A 14,932-nucleotide genomic window follows, 5' to 3' on the forward strand; every position below is an offset into this window, starting at 1 on the left:
TGCAGTGAAGAAAACGATATGACAACAATAACGTCTAATGTAACTGGCCCCTCTAACAGTACAACTGGCCCCAGCTTGGCCCCCCCAGTTGAAATGGTCTAGAACCGCCACTGTTCCAAAGTGGGGTCATATTAGTGTGTATCCCAAACGGTTCGGACGCTACAGACAGAAGTTGGCACATCAGCTGTACCGACTTCAGATGAATCCCGTGACACTTGTGGGGGTCATAGAGCATCGTGTTCATGAGAGTCTCATCTTACCATAGAGTGGTCATATTAGTTTGTAGGACGCTACAGAGATTTTCATGAGAAGACCGATTTTTGGGACGTCGCGAGGTCTGACAAACATCGCTGTAGCTCAGCCGACTTCCACCGCAGATGCTGATCTCTCTAGCTTAAACTGGCTGATTTTTATGGGGATTTTTATATTATGTTACTTAGATTGACGCACGGGTCAATAGACTCTTAATTAATATGCAGCCTGTAGAGATGAGTTTGATGGATTACACTCTCAATGTTCCACCTGTAACCCACTAAGTATTTCCCTTAATGCTTGGTTTTTATTTTCCTCAATTTCTCTCTCTCTCCCTCCATCTCAATCTCGTTCCTCTTTTCCCTCCATGTATTTCCCTGTCCTTCCTGTTTTTATCTATTCCCCCTTCAATTTCTCTCTCCTCCTGCTGTTCCTCTCTCCTCCATCTCTCAACTCCTCCCTCTATTTCCTTCTCCTCCCTCTGTTTCTCTCTCCTTCTTCCATCTCTCAACTCCATTTCTCTCTGCTTCCCCTGTTTCCCTCTCCTCAATCTGCCTCTCTCTCCTCCTCACTTGCACCCTGTCCCCCTGAGATATGAGATATTTATCCCGGGGCTGCTGTTGAGCAGGATGCATGGGTAGCCATTAGGGAGGAGAGGAGTGGAGCAACTAAAGATGATGGAGAGAATGAGAAAACAAGCCAGAGGTAAGGAGGAGGGCACTGACAGTACTGAGAGTGCTGAAAACTGCACCAACAGTGCTGAGAGCACTCCAAACTGTGATACTCCAAATCAGCCCATTCCATTTTACCTCTTTATCTCTATCAATCACTCACTCATTTGTTCTTTATTCTTAATTTGTATTTTATTGAAAACATCACTCATTCGTCTGAGAAGAAAAACAACTCTAATGGTGGGCTGAATAAAATGAACAACAATGCTAAACTGTTTTTCTTGCTCCATGACAATCCTCTCTTCCTATTACTTTTTTTTCTCTATCCCTGTGTGTGCCAAGCCTTCCATCAAGCCTTCCATCAAGCCCCACAACCACAGTTTGGATGACATTAGTGACACAAGCAGGTATCTGCAAGCCGTAATTCACACCTTGCTCACATACCACTCTATTCCTCCAGTGCCACTCTGGAGTACAATGATAAAAGTTATATTCCTCAGCTAGCACTGACAAACAGAGAGACTAACAGCAGGTCTCCTAACAGGCAGGGCAAATGAAACTGCCAAAATAAATTGTCACGTCCTGCTCCTAAACATGCCAATGTGTGTCTATGATGTCCATAAAGAATCTTGGAGTTGCTGATTAACTGACCATCAGGTCTAGACAGAATATGCCTATAATAACTTCCATATTGGTAAAAGGGGTTAATTCCAAATCAACACATTTAAAATAATATTTTAATTTCAATGGTAAAGCCACTTGGTTGGAAGACCTCCCCCCATAGGCTAACAAGTACAGGGTCATTTCTGATTCCATGCGTATGTCTTTGCGTGCAGTTTGAATGAAGTTGAACGTAGTTTTGCGAGCAAACTAGCATTCCTGTAGACTTCCAGTCATTGTGACTATAAATAGACTACATAAACATTTTCACAGAGAGGAAAATACATTTAATTCACATGATTCATATCCTCAGTTTTGACCAGTTCATTAATTGAGCTGCTGTAGGCCCAAATGCACTAACACCAGTCAGCAACTTCCTTCAAACTGCATGCGGAGACATACAAATGGCACCCATGAGTTCATCTGACTATGAATAAGAAGAAAAAAAGAGCTTAATTGTCAACATCTCACTCTATCCATTTAAATGCATGTCTCGGAAGAAATATATACAGTACAAAGAAAGCAATTCCATCATATTTTGGGGGGAGTAGTGGCACACCGCTACTAACTGAATATAGGGGAATCACTGACACACACACACCTACACACTTTTTACAATCTACTTCTTCTCTACATCTGCAGTACACTTGACTACTAATACAACGCAGCTTAACTGTATAGACACAACAATCAAGCCTCTTCTCAAGTAGTAGCATGTCTACTTCATTGATCCTTGACATGACTAATGAGTGCACCAATTTCCCAAACTGAACTCTTCTCCCCTCTAGCTGAAAACAAGGCTTGTCTGTGAGTCTCATTACAGTGATGTAACAGAGTGGAGCCCAGCTCGCCACCTCCACATCAACAGGCCTCACAGCAGGCAGAGGAGAAACTGTCAGCAATCTGCTTATAGATTAGTAGTTTATTTATGTATGTGTGTCTGTCTGTCTGTGTAAGCCCGGTGTGGCTTGATTAACTGTGATTTCCTCTATCACTGTGCATCTGCCTGTTTGTGTGCATTCTCCCACACCTGATCAGGATGGCCTACAGCATCACATCTGTCTGGGCCTGACGGACCTGCTCCCGAAATAGCACGCCTGCATGCACACACAGACACACAGACAACTAGTGTTCTGTCTCCCGCTGTGTGAGAGGCAGGCTAATCAGCCCACCCAAAGGTTAGCGTCTATCCTGCGGTGCCCAGGACACACGCAGAGGAGAACCAGAGCAATACAAATCCTCATACACACGCACACTTAAATATGAGTCACACACACACAGCTTGATGAACAACCATCAGGCAATGTCTACCAATGGAGGAGGAGATGAATGGCAGCCAGGACATTGTATGGTGCTTTTTAAATAAACACACACACACAGCTTACCATGAGCGTCACGGTAGTAGGCGTGTGTGACGCTGCGGAACCTTTCTTGCCCAGCAGTGTCCCAGATCTGAAGAGGAGGACATATGACATCATCATTATCACACTCTATAAAGACTGTTCTTACTCATCAATTGGCCTACAGCAGCTCAATTAATGAACTGGTCAAAACTGAGGATATGAATCATGTGAATTAAATGTATTTTCCTCTCTGTGAAAATGTTTATGTAGTCTATTCATAGTCACAATGACAATAATCCACTTTGGATTGTAGTCAATGGAAACACCACGCACTCTACCCATCATGAAAAGGGCTTCTGCCTGTCTGGTTGAGTTACAGTAGAGTGAGAAATGGAGAGATGGTTGACAGACAATGGATGTAGAGCTGGTGTCCTAACCCTCCTTCCTCCTATCTGGCCCAGGCCTCATCAGGGTTAACCTCTGCCCCTTCCTTGGCATGCTCTTTCTCTCACACACCATCACTCTATCATCCATCTATCTATCTGACTGATGAAAGACAGGCTGTAACGAGGAATGTAAAGAGGAAGAGAGGCAAGGGAGCTGACAAACAAACATACACTATATATACTAAAGTATGTGGACGCCCCTTCAAATTAGTGGATTTGGCTATTTCACACCCGTTGCTGACAGGTGTATAAAATTGAGCACACAGCCATGCAATCTCCATAGACAAACATTGGCAGTAGAATGGCCTTACTGAAAAGCTCAGTGACTTTCAACATGGCACTGTCATAGGATGCCACCTTTCCATCAAGTCAGTTTGGCAAATTTCTGCCCCGCTACAGCTGCCCCAGTCAACTGTATGTGCTGTTATTGTGAAGTGGAAACGTCTAGAAGCAACAACGGCTCAGCCGCGAAGAGGTAGGCCACACAAGCTCACAGAACGGGACCGCTGAGTGCTGAAGCACGCACCGCGTAAAAATCGTCTGTCCTCGGTTGCAACACTCACTACCGAGTTCCAAACTGCCTCTGGAAGCAACGTCAGCAAAATAACTGTTCGTCGGGAGCTTCATGAAATGGGTTTCCATGGCTGAGCAGCAGCACACAAGCCTAAGATCACCATGCACAATGTCAAGCTTCAGCTGGAGTGGTGTGAAGCTCAACCCGATTGGATTTGTAGCAGAGTAAATACGTTATCTGGAGTGATGAATCAAACTTCACCATCTGGCATTCCAACGGACGAATCTGATTTTGACGGATGCCAGGAGAATGCTAACTGCCGCAATGCATAGTGCCAACTGTAAAGTTTGGTGGAGGAGGAATAATGGTCCAGGGCTATTTTTCATGGTTTGGGCTAGATCTTAAATCTTAATGCTACAGCATACAATGACATTCTAGACAATTCTGTGCTTCCAACTTTGTGGAAATTGTTTGGGGAAGTCCCTTTCCTGTTTCAGCATGACAATGCCCTCGTGCACAAAGCGAGGTCCATTCAGAAATGGTTTGTCAAGATCGGTGTGGAAGAACATGACTGGCCTGCACAGAGCCCTGACCTCAACCCCATCGAACACCTTTGGGATGAATTGGAACTCCGACTGCGAGCCAGGCCTAATCGCCCAACATCAGTACCCGACCTCACTAATGCTCTCATGGCTGAATGGAAGTGAGCCCAGCAGCAATGTTCCAACATCTAGTGGAAAGCCTTCCCAGAAGAGTGGCGGCTGTTATAGCAGCAAAGGGGGGACCAACTCCATATTAATGCCCGTGATTTTGGAATGAGATGTTCGACGAGCAGGTGTCCACATGCTTTTGGTCATGTAGTGTACAGTAGATACACAGGCGTGGACACACACATGCACACACAAACACAGCGAGTATATGCAAACACGCAAGTATATACACACACACAAGTATATACACACAGTGAACCAGTGGAGGCTGCTGAGGGGAGGACGGCTCATAATAATGTATTGAACGGAGCGAATGGAATGGTATGTTTGATGTATTGATACCATTCCACTCCAGCCATTACCATGAGCCCATCCTCCCCAATTTTTAAGTGCCACCTACCTCCTGTGGAGTGAACACACACATGCAAAAGCACACACACACACGAGTGAACACACAAGCGCGCACACATACACGCACGCATACACACATAACAGATAGATACCCATCCCTGTCTCCTTTGAAAGCTGTGCCAAAAGGATCTGACAATTTTCATATAGACAACATGTTACATAAAAGACAGCCAACACATCCAGCACATAAAGTATTGAGCAATTGCTGTCATGTCCAGTCCATCATGATTACTTTTTCTACTTTCAAAGAATTACGCAAACACTCTGAACAGAAGTAATTCAAGTGTGATTGTTGTCTGAACTCAGTAATGGACACTATCAGTTCCTATAGCCGCATTATGATCACAGATTACACAATACTGATATCAATCTTTGGCTGACAAACAGGTAAGGGATAATCAACGAGAGGCTATGCGTTCTCTGGAAAACAATGAACAACGTGGGAGATGTGTTCCACGACGTGGTAGCGGAGCGGAACTCACCTTCCACAGAGTTGCATTATTTTCCAGAGAGTTGATTATCCATTTTATACCTTGGCTATAATTTACCGCTAGAAATGTGTTCAACATCCACTGAAGTAGCTAACAAGTTTACTAGATAGGACAGTACCCAGGTAGCACAAACGTCTGGCCCACATCTGGCCTGATTCCGGCATAACAGATCAAAAACTGCTGGCCCGGGTCTGGCAGCCGAATCCGGCCCGAGTCCGAAATGAATGACGGTGCAGACCAGGCCAGAGTCATTCGGCCCAGATCTGTCAGCCTGAACTAAACCACAGCTGCCATTTTAGGGCAAGATCCACTCGATTCCACCCCCCCTCCCCCACCACCACTAAAAATGTATTTATATTAAATGTAGGTAGTAATATTATATTAAATGTCGCTAGCAATATTGCAGCTATCAACCAAACTACGAACAACATAAACATGAAAAAAAATATGACATTTTCTGATTTTAAAACTTTTATTTAAATAGATGAAATTTACTTTGTGTGGGTGTCATCCCTCAACAGGCACTACGTATGTACAGTATCATGGATGTATCCAAATAAATGTCACTAGAAAACAGCTTAAACAAATGCAAATGCAGGTACTTTGATGTTATTCTATCTGCAGCGTTGACGCGACTGTGTTAGCCATAGTTGGCTAGCTAGCAAGCAAGGGATAGGAACATTGCCTGCCTGCACAGCAATCAAACAAATAGAATGAACAACAAGTCCGCTTCTCTAGCAACCTAACCGATAGAACTAACAACCTGGTTTAGTGTAAGACTTGAAAACATGTAATTTTTACCAGTAAATGTGTGCTTGTTTTCTTTGGCAACCGTGGTATAAGCGGGATAAACGCGTCCGCTCTCCAAATTATCTGGAACTAATAAACTCGGGCAGAACCAAGTTGTCCATTATTTCCAGATAATGTACAAAGCGTCAGTGTTTATCACTTACAACGTTTATGTATGAGTGTATGTAAATGTTTCTATGTCTCTCTGGGTCTATCCACCCTTTCCTTGCTGTGTTCGGTCCTCTCCTTTGCAAGCTGCAGCCAGCTCATGACGAATTTCTCCATCTCTCCATCTGTAGCCATGGAAGAGAAAGTGTTTCTCCCAACAGCACATTTGAATAACAAAAAAAAAACAGCAAAATAAATAGTTACAACAATTAGTCCGATTTTGACACCGCAAGAAAATCCTAGGATTCACAATCCAGACCTCAAATGGGAAGCACATAAACACAACACAATAACCACAGAGGTTTTCAATTTCAACACTGAGTCAAATAGATCAATAGATATAAATATGAGCCTGTTGTAGCGCCCACCATGTGGTCTATCTGAATGTGCTTGACATGGTTTGGAACATGTGTACCAAGTTTGGTTACAATTGTCACGACTTCTACCGAAGGTGGCTCCTCTCCCTGTTCGGGCGGCGCTCGGCGTCGCCGGTCTACTAGCCATCACCGATCCCTTTTTCCTTTTCTGTTTGTTTTGTCTTTGGATCTTTTCACACCTGGTTTCATTTGCGTTAATTTCTGTGTGTATATATGTACCCTGTTGCCTGCCTAGGTTTGTGCGAGATTAGTCTTTCGTTGTGATGTGCTCGGTTGGATTTACCGTTATTTGTTTTCACGGTTAAGTAAGTGTATGAGTGTCGGAAACTGTGTTTGTTCCTCCGTGCGTTTGCACGGGTTCTCTGTTACGAGGGTGTCGTCCTTTTCGATTGTGCCATTCCAGTGTTGGTGGACTGTCTTAATAAAACACGCTTCTCAGACATCCCTGCTCTCCTGCGCCTGACTCCTACACCTATCACCTAGACGCACCTTATCACAACAATACAAATATCCGTGTCTGATTGATATGCATTTATGTTGATTGGACATACTAGTCTGGAAAATATTGCGTTCAAAGACCTTAGTCCATAGATGCCATATATCAACTTTCATCCAAATCGGCCCTGTGCTTCTGGAGGAGATGTAATTTAAGCGCTTTTCAAAAATGCAAAATGGCGGAAAATCCATCTTGGCAGACCTTGTGGGTCCTTGAGGCAAATTTACTCCTTGTGAGAAGAGGGACCAATGCACATAATTTCAGGACTCTAGGTCAGGGATGGGCAATTGGCGGGCCACGGGCCGCAAAGGCCTCGGATCAATTTCCCTTGGGAAAATAACTATTTTCTGTGATCTATGTCATAATAGTATTCTAATTCCTAATTTCTATGGTCAGGCCACTGTTTGTCTCTCACACCAGTCTCTCTTAACTTGTGTCCCCTGCCCAGTATTCATGGTTACAGCTCTCAAATGATAAACATATGGTCCTTGCTATTCAGCATCCTTTGGATGTCCCGACCCCATTTAATGTAAGGTTAGGTAAGGGATTTGGTTATGTGTAAGTTTAGAGTAATGGTTAAGGTTAGGGTTATGGTTTAGGGTAGTGATGGCCCAAGGGTCCCGGATAGCATTGACCAAAAACATTTGGAGCTATGGATGCAAGGACTGGCCATCCATTATATAAAAAGTATAGATTTAACCATGATTTGAGGCTATAGCGTGTTTGTTTTAAGGGATCAGACCCTTTTTTTCAATTTTCGCCTAAAATTACATACCCAAATCTTACTGCCTGTAGCTCAGGACCTGAAGCAAGGATATGTATATTCTTGATATAATTTGAAAGGAAACACTTTGAAGTTTGTGGAAATGTGGAAGGAATGTAGGAGAATATAAAACATTAGATCTGGTAAAAGAAAATACAAAGAAAAAAACATGCGTTTTTTTGTATCTTTGAAATGCAAGAGAAAGGCCACAATGTATTATTCCAGTCCAGGCGCAATTTATATGTTAGCCACCAGATGGCAGCAGTGTATGTGCAATGTTTCAGATGAACCATTGCATTTCTGTTCAAAATTGTGTATCAAGACTGCCCAAATGTGGCTAATTGGTTTATTAATAACATGGTATTCTTTCACTGTAATAGCTACTGTAAATTGGACAGTGCATTTAGATGAACAAGAATGTAAGCTTTTTGCCAATATCAGATATATCTATGTCCTGGGAAATGTTCTTTTTAATTACAACCTCATGCAAATCGCATTAGCTTACGTTAGCTCAACCGTCCCACCAATCCTGAGGTTAAACAGGCCTGTGTTTGGTTCTGATAGGGAAGAAAAGTTCAACTATGAATGTAGAACTTATTTTCTTCAAGAATCAATGGGTATACAGTGCCTAGTGAAAGTCTACACACCTTTGAACAGTTTTCACATTTGAGATTGACAACTTTACTATCCAGCCACACCAGCTCAGGCTCAGGGTGCCAGCCTTCTGATTCACATTTTGAGTATTTGGCGCATGGGGTTCAAGTGAGGAATGGGGTCAGCTGGAAACAAATTATTCAACCTATAGAATGTTGTTTTCCATTTTACTTATAGTTTATTTTCTTATTTTTTTAAATAGATTTGCTTTCCAATGAAAGAAAACAGCAGCTGATTGACCTATTGACTGTCAACTGTCAACTATTAATGTTTCGTGTTCGACCACTAGCTAGAACTTTGTGACTCACTGGACATAGCTAGCTAGCTAGCGTAGCTAACTGTGACTCTTAGCTAACTAGCTATGTTAACCGGGTGCTTTCTTGCCTAGTCTTAGCTAGACTACCAATGTTTTACAAACAAAATCACTAGCTACCTCAATTGGCTATTAGCTAGCTACCTAATATCACATAGGCTAGACCCTAAATGTATTGACTTAGCTAGCTACCTCTGCTCTAACAGTTAACTAAGATAGCTAGCTAACATTAACGTTAGCTGACTTTATTGCAGAAACGTTGACAACAACCATGACCAGTCCAGAAATTAAGCTAGCTACAATATCACAAACTAATTAGAGACTGCGACGCAATACAGTACTACAAATACAATAGCTACAATTACCTATTTTTAACTTTTTGGTATCTTCTCCGGCAGGCCTCGACTGCTAACCAACTGACTGACTCTCACAACAACCGTTGGAAAGTCAGGGGCCAAGGCCGGCTCAAGCTGCAGGGCAGACAGCTCGAGCAGCAGAGGCCACCACTGCGGAATCGTGTGTTTTGGGTTCCTTTAGAGGTAATGCTAGCTCCCTATTAAGGATAATTCAGGAAGCATTGATGATGGCAATTGATGATACATGCTGCTATATGCTATGTTGAAAATTCCAATCAGATTTGTAATTTAAAAAAATATATATATATATATATATTTTTTTTTTTTTTTTTTTTTTTTTATATATATATAAAAAAGACAGGAAATAGTAGCCTATTGTTGACTTGGTGATGTGAGGTTTTTAATTAAACTTCGTCTTTGTTCAGGTTTAGCAAAAATCATAACTTACCCGTTTTAGATACGCTGTTTTATGTTCTTCTGTCTTCTCAGAATGCGCAGACAGCCCATAGCTAGAGTCAAAACTTCCATGCAGGAAAATGTTCAATGTCTCAAAAATATGAGGTGTGCAAAAATAATAAATATGACATTAAGCAGACGCTTTTATCCAAACCGACAGTATGCATGCATTCATTTTCAGGTCGTGGTCCCCTGAATTGAACCCACAATCATGACGTTTCGAGCGCCATTATTTTTTCCATTGAATGTCATGGTCGTTATTTATTTAGCTATTTTAATAGGATATAGACTACATTTGTAACAGTTTAATAGGCTATTGCAATAATTCAACATGCATGGTTGTAGGCTGCATCACTCCTTCAGCATAGGTAGCAGATTATCAAATGGAAGATATAGGCTATGCTCCGCGGTCACAGCTCGGCCCGTATGAAGCCCCTTCGAGTCTCAAACAGAATAGGCCCGAACCCACCGTGTTGACTGGGTAGTTGCCTTGGTAACCAAACAAACAGACTTGCTAGTTTAGCTAACCAGCTGGCTATTAGCTTGCTGTTATGGAAATCGAATTCAACAATGCCAGTTATGTTTTCAATTGGACTTTTGCTTCAAAAGCAACTCAAACATAGAACATCTAAGAATTCTACCGTGCAAAAATATCGTGCATATAGGGAAATTATGAACGGTCTAGAATGCCTTCAAGACAATCAGAAACGAGCATTCAACAATGCCATGGTGTAAAACTGATAATAAACTGTGTGGTTCGAGCCCTGGATGCTGATTGGCTGAGAGTCGTGGCATATGAGACCGTATACCACGGGTATGACAAAACACTAATTACATTGGTAACCAGCTTATAACAGCAATAAGGCACCTCAGGGGTTCATGATATATGGCCAATATACCACGGCTAAGGGCTGTGTCCAGGCACTCCGCATTGCATCTGCATAAGAACAGCCCTTAGCCGTGGTATATTGGCCATATACACCCCCCCCCCTTAATAGTGCAATACTTTTGACCAAAACCCTATAGGCCATAAAAGTAGTGCACTAAATAGGGAATAGGGTGCCACAGCGAGGCAAATCAACTGATAGAGATAAACAATGGACTTCATTAAAGCCTCATTTGAGCTGATGTCATCCTATCTCTGACTGTCTGGGGATAGAGACATCTGCAGAGTGTTTACATAGAGAGGAGTGAGGTCAACGCTAGGACAACGGAGTATTGGCTATCTCTGACATATATCTGGCATACACACACACAAGCACAGAGAGAGACACACACCCAAACAGATACAGACATACAGACAGTTTACAATTGGCTCATTCATTCCCCCTCCTCTCCCCTGTAACTATTCCCCAGGTCGTTGATGTAAATGAGAACGTGTTCTCAGTCAACTTACCTGGTAAAATAACAGTAAAATAAATACAAAATAAAAAGGGGTTGCTGTGAATATGACATCAACATACAGTCAGCTCAGTTGCAAGAAAAATGTTGTATTTCATATTACAGTGCACCTACTGTACTATAAATATGGTATCAAAGCAAGTACTGTGCAATGACACAGTACAATACCGTAAAATTGGCTGATTTATACCATAAAAAAGTAATTTCTTATGTTATCTGAATGAATGAATGGATGAATGCGGAGGGGTGTGTATTCCACTGTACTTTACTGTATTGACAAGGAATTGGTGGAAGCAGGTTGGCTGTGTCTACAAATTGCCACAAGTGTCTACAAAATACAGCATATTAATGAATATTTGGTATTTTATATCACTTGCACTTCTAGAGGCCTTAACAAAGGCTTCCAAACTGGCAGCAACTACAGGGAAAAACAAGACTAAATGCTCAACCATTTAATGTTTAAGACTTGCTGTTACTCCAATCTGACCCCTACACATTTAAATTGATGGGGCACAATAAACACAAACAAGTTAAATTGGTACAGCATTCTCACTTACGGGTACCATAAATATAGCCTCTTACAAGGTACGCCTCAAATGAGCCAGAAACAAACCCACTATTGGTCAAAAGGTTTTTGGCGCTCCAAAGATACAGTACGGTACTGTATTCTGTGGGGTTGATTTACAGTACCATTCAAAATACATCAATTCTTCTTTCCCCACCCTCAACAGTTTCCCACAATGCACCATAATTTACAGCATACGCAGTAAAACATTTCAGAGTATTTTACTCTTGATAATAACCAAAATTACCATATAAACCACAGTTTTCCGTTACAGTGCGGACAGACAGGCAAACATCTGCATGTACGTACGCACGTATGCACACACACACAAACAAACAGAAAGACGGAGAAAGACACACGCACTATTCAATAATTACATTAAAATGAAAATCAATAAAAAAGCTATAAAATCCCAAAAGCAATTTGTCTTTACCTGCAGCTTGACCTTCAGCGCATCAATGTTCAACACTTTATTCTGAAAGACAAAGGACAGAAAAATAATTTGAAAAACAGAAAAGAATGTCTTTGGATTTTTTGGTGGTTCTATTGGCAAAACATGACAAAGAAGGAAGACATTTGAATCATTGTTTAACAAAAGTGATGTTCTAATAGCACAGTATGAAGATGGTTGCTTGGAGACAATACATTATGAAGTGAAGAATCTGTACACTTGATGTAGTGTGATTTACATGTTCAGGGTTTCTAAAGTGTGTCCCCACTAGGTTGACTGTGATTGCTGCTATCAGTACTGTATAACTGTACTGGCTGGGTAATTACGTCTCATTTCTGCCTGGTTGTTACACAGTGTTTCATCATCTTAGCTCTCACCCAAGCATTTTTTTAATTTCCTTTATTTCACTAGGCAAGTCAGTTAAGAACAAATTCTTTTTTCAATGATGGCCTAGGAACAACAGATTTGTACCTTGTCAGCTCGGGGATTCGATCTTGCAACCTTTACGGTTACTAGTCCAACGCTCTAACCACTAGGCTATGCTGCCGCCCCCCTAGGCTAGCTGCCGCCCCCCAGTTTCAGCCAACACAGCTGCTAAAACTCACACACACACACACACATCAGCATGCGGCAGGTAGCCTAGCGGTTAAGAGGTTGGCCCAGTAACTGAAAGTTTTGAATTCCCGAGCTGACTAGGTGAAAAATCTGTTGATATGCCCTTGAGCAATGCACTTAACCCTAATTGCTCCTGTAAGTCGCTCTGGATAAGAGTGTCTGCTAAATGACTCAAATGTAAATTGCAAGCATATGCATGCAAGGGCGCGTACACATGTATATGCATGCAAGGGCATTGAGGGTCACAGTCAAGGCTACCAGACTATCAAACACATTGTGTCTTTAGAACTTGGTTAGCCCAGCATGGGGCAAGTTACAGTGTCCAATACACTGGATAAAAATATAGGTTCCCTTTCAGTCAGTCAACTTCAGTACAACATACTATGGGGAGTCGCAATCTCGCGACTTTGGTTGAAGGATCTACAATCACCCTACATAAGGCCAATGAAATCCGTGTCCTCGCTGGAAGCCCCGCATTCCACAGGTGATAAGCGTTAGGCTCAGATTCATTCCTTCAATGACTGTATTGCGCTCTTCAAATCGGTGTGAACAGGAACTAGTCATGCTAGTAAAACAAAGTTGGAACACGAGACTGTCTAACGTTGCACCAACTATTAATTAATCTTATGCTACTCAAATATACACTGAACAAAAATATACATGCAACACGCAACTGAGTATCATATAAGGAAATCATTCAATTGAAATGAATTCAATAGGCCCTAATTGTCACGACCTGACCTTAGAGAGCCTTTTTATTTCTCTATTTGGATAAGTCAGGGTGTGATTAGGGTGGGCATTCTAGGTTCTGTTTCTATGTTGGTGTGTTTGATTCCCAATCGGAGGCAGCTGTCTATCGTTGTCTCTGATTGGGAATCAGATATAAGTTGTCGGTTTCCTTTTGGGTTTTGTGGGATCTTGTCTTTGTTTGTTGCTTTCTGCACGACTAGCTTTACGTTTGTGTTCATTGTTTTTTCCCCCCGGTGTTACGTTTTCCAATAAAGAGAGAATGTACGCCTACCACGCTGCACCTTGGTCCGGTCATTTATCATCCGACGACGAGCGTAACACTAATCTATAAATTTCACATGACTGGGAATACAGATACGCATCTGTTTGTCACAGATACTTAAACATTTTTTGGGATGGATCAGAAATGGATCAGAAAACCAGTCAGTATCTGGTGTGGCCACCATTTGCCTCATGCAGCGCGACACATCTACGGATAGAGCTGAACAGGCTGTTTATTGTGGCCTGTGGAATGTTGTCCCAGTCCTCTTCAATGGCTGTGTGAAGTTGCTGGATATTGGCGGGAACTTGAACACGCTGTCGTACACGTCGATCCAGAGCATCCCAAACGTGCTCAATGGGTGACATGTCTGGTGAGTATGCCGGCCATGGAAGAACTGGGACATTTTCAGCTTCCAGGAATTGTGTACAGATACTTACGACATGGGGCTGTACATTATCATGCTGAAACATGAAGTAATGGCAGCATGTAAATGGCACAACAATGGGCATCTTGTCACAGTATCTCTGTGCATTCAAATTGCCATCGATAAAATGCAATTGTGTTTGTTGTCCATAGCTTATGCCTGCCCATACCATAACCCCACCGCCACCATGGTGCACTCTGACATCAGCAATCCGCATAACCACACGACGCCATACATGCTGTCTGCCATCTGACCAGTACAGCTCAAACCGGGATTCAACCGTGAAAGCACACTTCTCCAGCATGCCTGTGACCATCAAAGGTGAGCATTTTCCCACTTAAGTCAATTACGATGCTGAACCCCCAGTCATGTCAAGATCCTGGTGAGGATGACGAGCAAGCAGATGAGCTTCCCTGAGATGGTTTGTGACAATTTGTGCAGAAATTCTTTGGTTGCGAAAACCCACAGTTTCATCAGCTGTCCGGGTGGCTGGTCTCAGACCATTCCGCAGGTGAAGAAGCCAGATGTGGGGGTCCTAGGCTGGCTTGGTTACACGTGGTCTGCGTTTGTGAAGCTGGTTGGATGTACTGCCAA

At 42.4% G+C, this 14,932-nt stretch overlaps 1 protein-coding gene and 1 long non-coding RNA gene across 2 annotated transcripts in view; both read right to left on the reverse strand.

The window, feature by feature from the left end:
• Positions 1 to 14,932, reverse strand: part of LOC139580992 (uncharacterized) — a 587,892-nt gene that overhangs the window by 42,367 nt on the left and 530,593 nt on the right. The gene's annotated exons all lie outside the window — the stretch shown is intronic.
• Positions 1 to 14,932, reverse strand: part of LOC139580991 (ras-related protein Rab-26-like) — a 90,591-nt gene that overhangs the window by 42,367 nt on the left and 33,292 nt on the right. The window contains exons 3-4 of the mRNA XM_071410265.1: positions 12,270 to 12,311; positions 2,969 to 3,035 (exon numbers count right to left, since the gene is read on the reverse strand). Coding sequence (XP_071266366.1) covers positions 2,969 to 3,035; positions 12,270 to 12,311 — 109 coding nt within the window. The remainder of the gene's footprint in view (positions 1 to 2,968; positions 3,036 to 12,269; positions 12,312 to 14,932) is intronic.

Source organism: Salvelinus alpinus, chromosome 7 (genome assembly GCF_045679555.1).
Source record: "Salvelinus alpinus chromosome 7, SLU_Salpinus.1, whole genome shotgun sequence".
Lineage (NCBI taxonomy): Eukaryota > Metazoa > Chordata > Actinopteri > Salmoniformes > Salmonidae > Salvelinus > Salvelinus alpinus.